The sequence below is a fragment of the Nanorana parkeri genome, unplaced genomic scaffold (genome assembly GCF_000935625.1).
Source record: "Nanorana parkeri isolate BGI_ZX_2015 unplaced genomic scaffold, ASM93562v1 scaffold412, whole genome shotgun sequence".
Classification (NCBI taxonomy): domain Eukaryota; kingdom Metazoa; phylum Chordata; class Amphibia; order Anura; family Dicroglossidae; genus Nanorana; species Nanorana parkeri.
The window spans coordinates 1,126,376-1,127,607 of NW_017306680.1; the positions used below are offsets into that span (position 1 = coordinate 1,126,376).

The following is a 1,232-nucleotide window of genomic DNA, read 5'->3' on the forward strand; positions in this document are numbered from 1 at the left end:
GGCGATTGTTTAGCGGGGGTCGTGACGGCGCCCCCCCTCAGTCCTGCGCCCGGGGCAAGTGACCCCCCCGCACCCCCGGTTGTTACGCCACTGCATACGAGGGATCCTAACAAGATTGTCTTTAGTCTAAAACAATCTATTGAAAACGAATATTGATTTGATCTGTATTACAAACGCTTGTCTCACAAAGTTTTTTGAATATCATATTGATATGTGTGTGGGCCACCTTCACACAGGTAAAGGTTTGTCTGAGAAACCTCAAGTTGTATCTGTAAACTGTAATGCATGTGTTATCGGCACTTATTCATGAGCATGGCTTTGTTATGCTCACTGCACACGCACAGTGGGTTACTATGGCTCACACATAAATCATCCATGTGGTTCCAGGTGCTGCTATCACTGATTAGTACTGGAAACAACAGTTTTGTGTATTCATGTGATGGCCACATTTTTCTGGTAATGACTAGTCTGTTTCTTCTTCTTTATGTTGGTACGTTTATGTCATCTGTTGCATCTTTTTGTCTTTAAAGGGAAACTATAGTATTTTTTACGTTCCTTAGATATACACGTTAAGAGCAGTATAGTCACTATGCCCTACCTCTAGGTCACATTGGTACGTACCCTGAATCTTCTGTTTTTTAGTACCTACTGAGTATTCTTTTTGGTTGAGAATGTAAATATACACATTGTGAATATGAAGCCCTGCTTCCTGGTCTCCTTCTGTTGTCCCACACTCCTCATTTGCTTAAAATTCTTGATTTTGAAGAGCTACCCATCACCCCAGCACAAATCAGTGAACAGCTTTATATGACGTCCCAGCATTGCAGGATCTTGCTTTAGGCCATGCTTCTCCTGCATCATCAACCAATCAGAAGCTGTCACTAAGACATGTGCTTATGGGAAAGAAGAGCCTGGAGCTAGAAAACAAAAGGACATGAGTCGAGGGGCCTCGTGACAGGGTGACTGGCAGTGGGGGTTTAAAGGGACAAAAAGACCAAAGGAGTAGGTCACATTTCCTGATTGGTAAAAGGGGGTGGTCCTATACAGGATGGGTCAATTAAGCCTAGCTGTAGTAAGGAGCAGGGCAGGGTAATTTTCAGGCTGACCAGTGCAAGAAGAACTTACCACCCAAGGCCACCGGGGCCATGACCTCGGGGAGGCAGGGAGTAGAGGGGCGCCACAGCCTCTATTCCAGGGGTGTCAAAGTACTGGCCCACAGGAATCGGTACCAT

The 1,232-nt window shown here is 45.5% G+C and overlaps 1 protein-coding gene across 1 annotated transcript in view; it reads right to left on the reverse strand.

Annotated features, from left to right (window-relative positions):
• The window catches only part of LOC108789620 (la-related protein 6-like), a 20,406-nt gene extending 19,174 nt beyond the window's left edge, over window positions 1–1,232 (reverse strand). Inside the window, exon 1 of the mRNA XM_018559681.1 lies at window positions 1,126–1,232. Coding sequence (XP_018415183.1) covers window positions 1,126–1,232 — 107 coding nt within the window. The remainder of the gene's footprint in view (window positions 1–1,125) is intronic.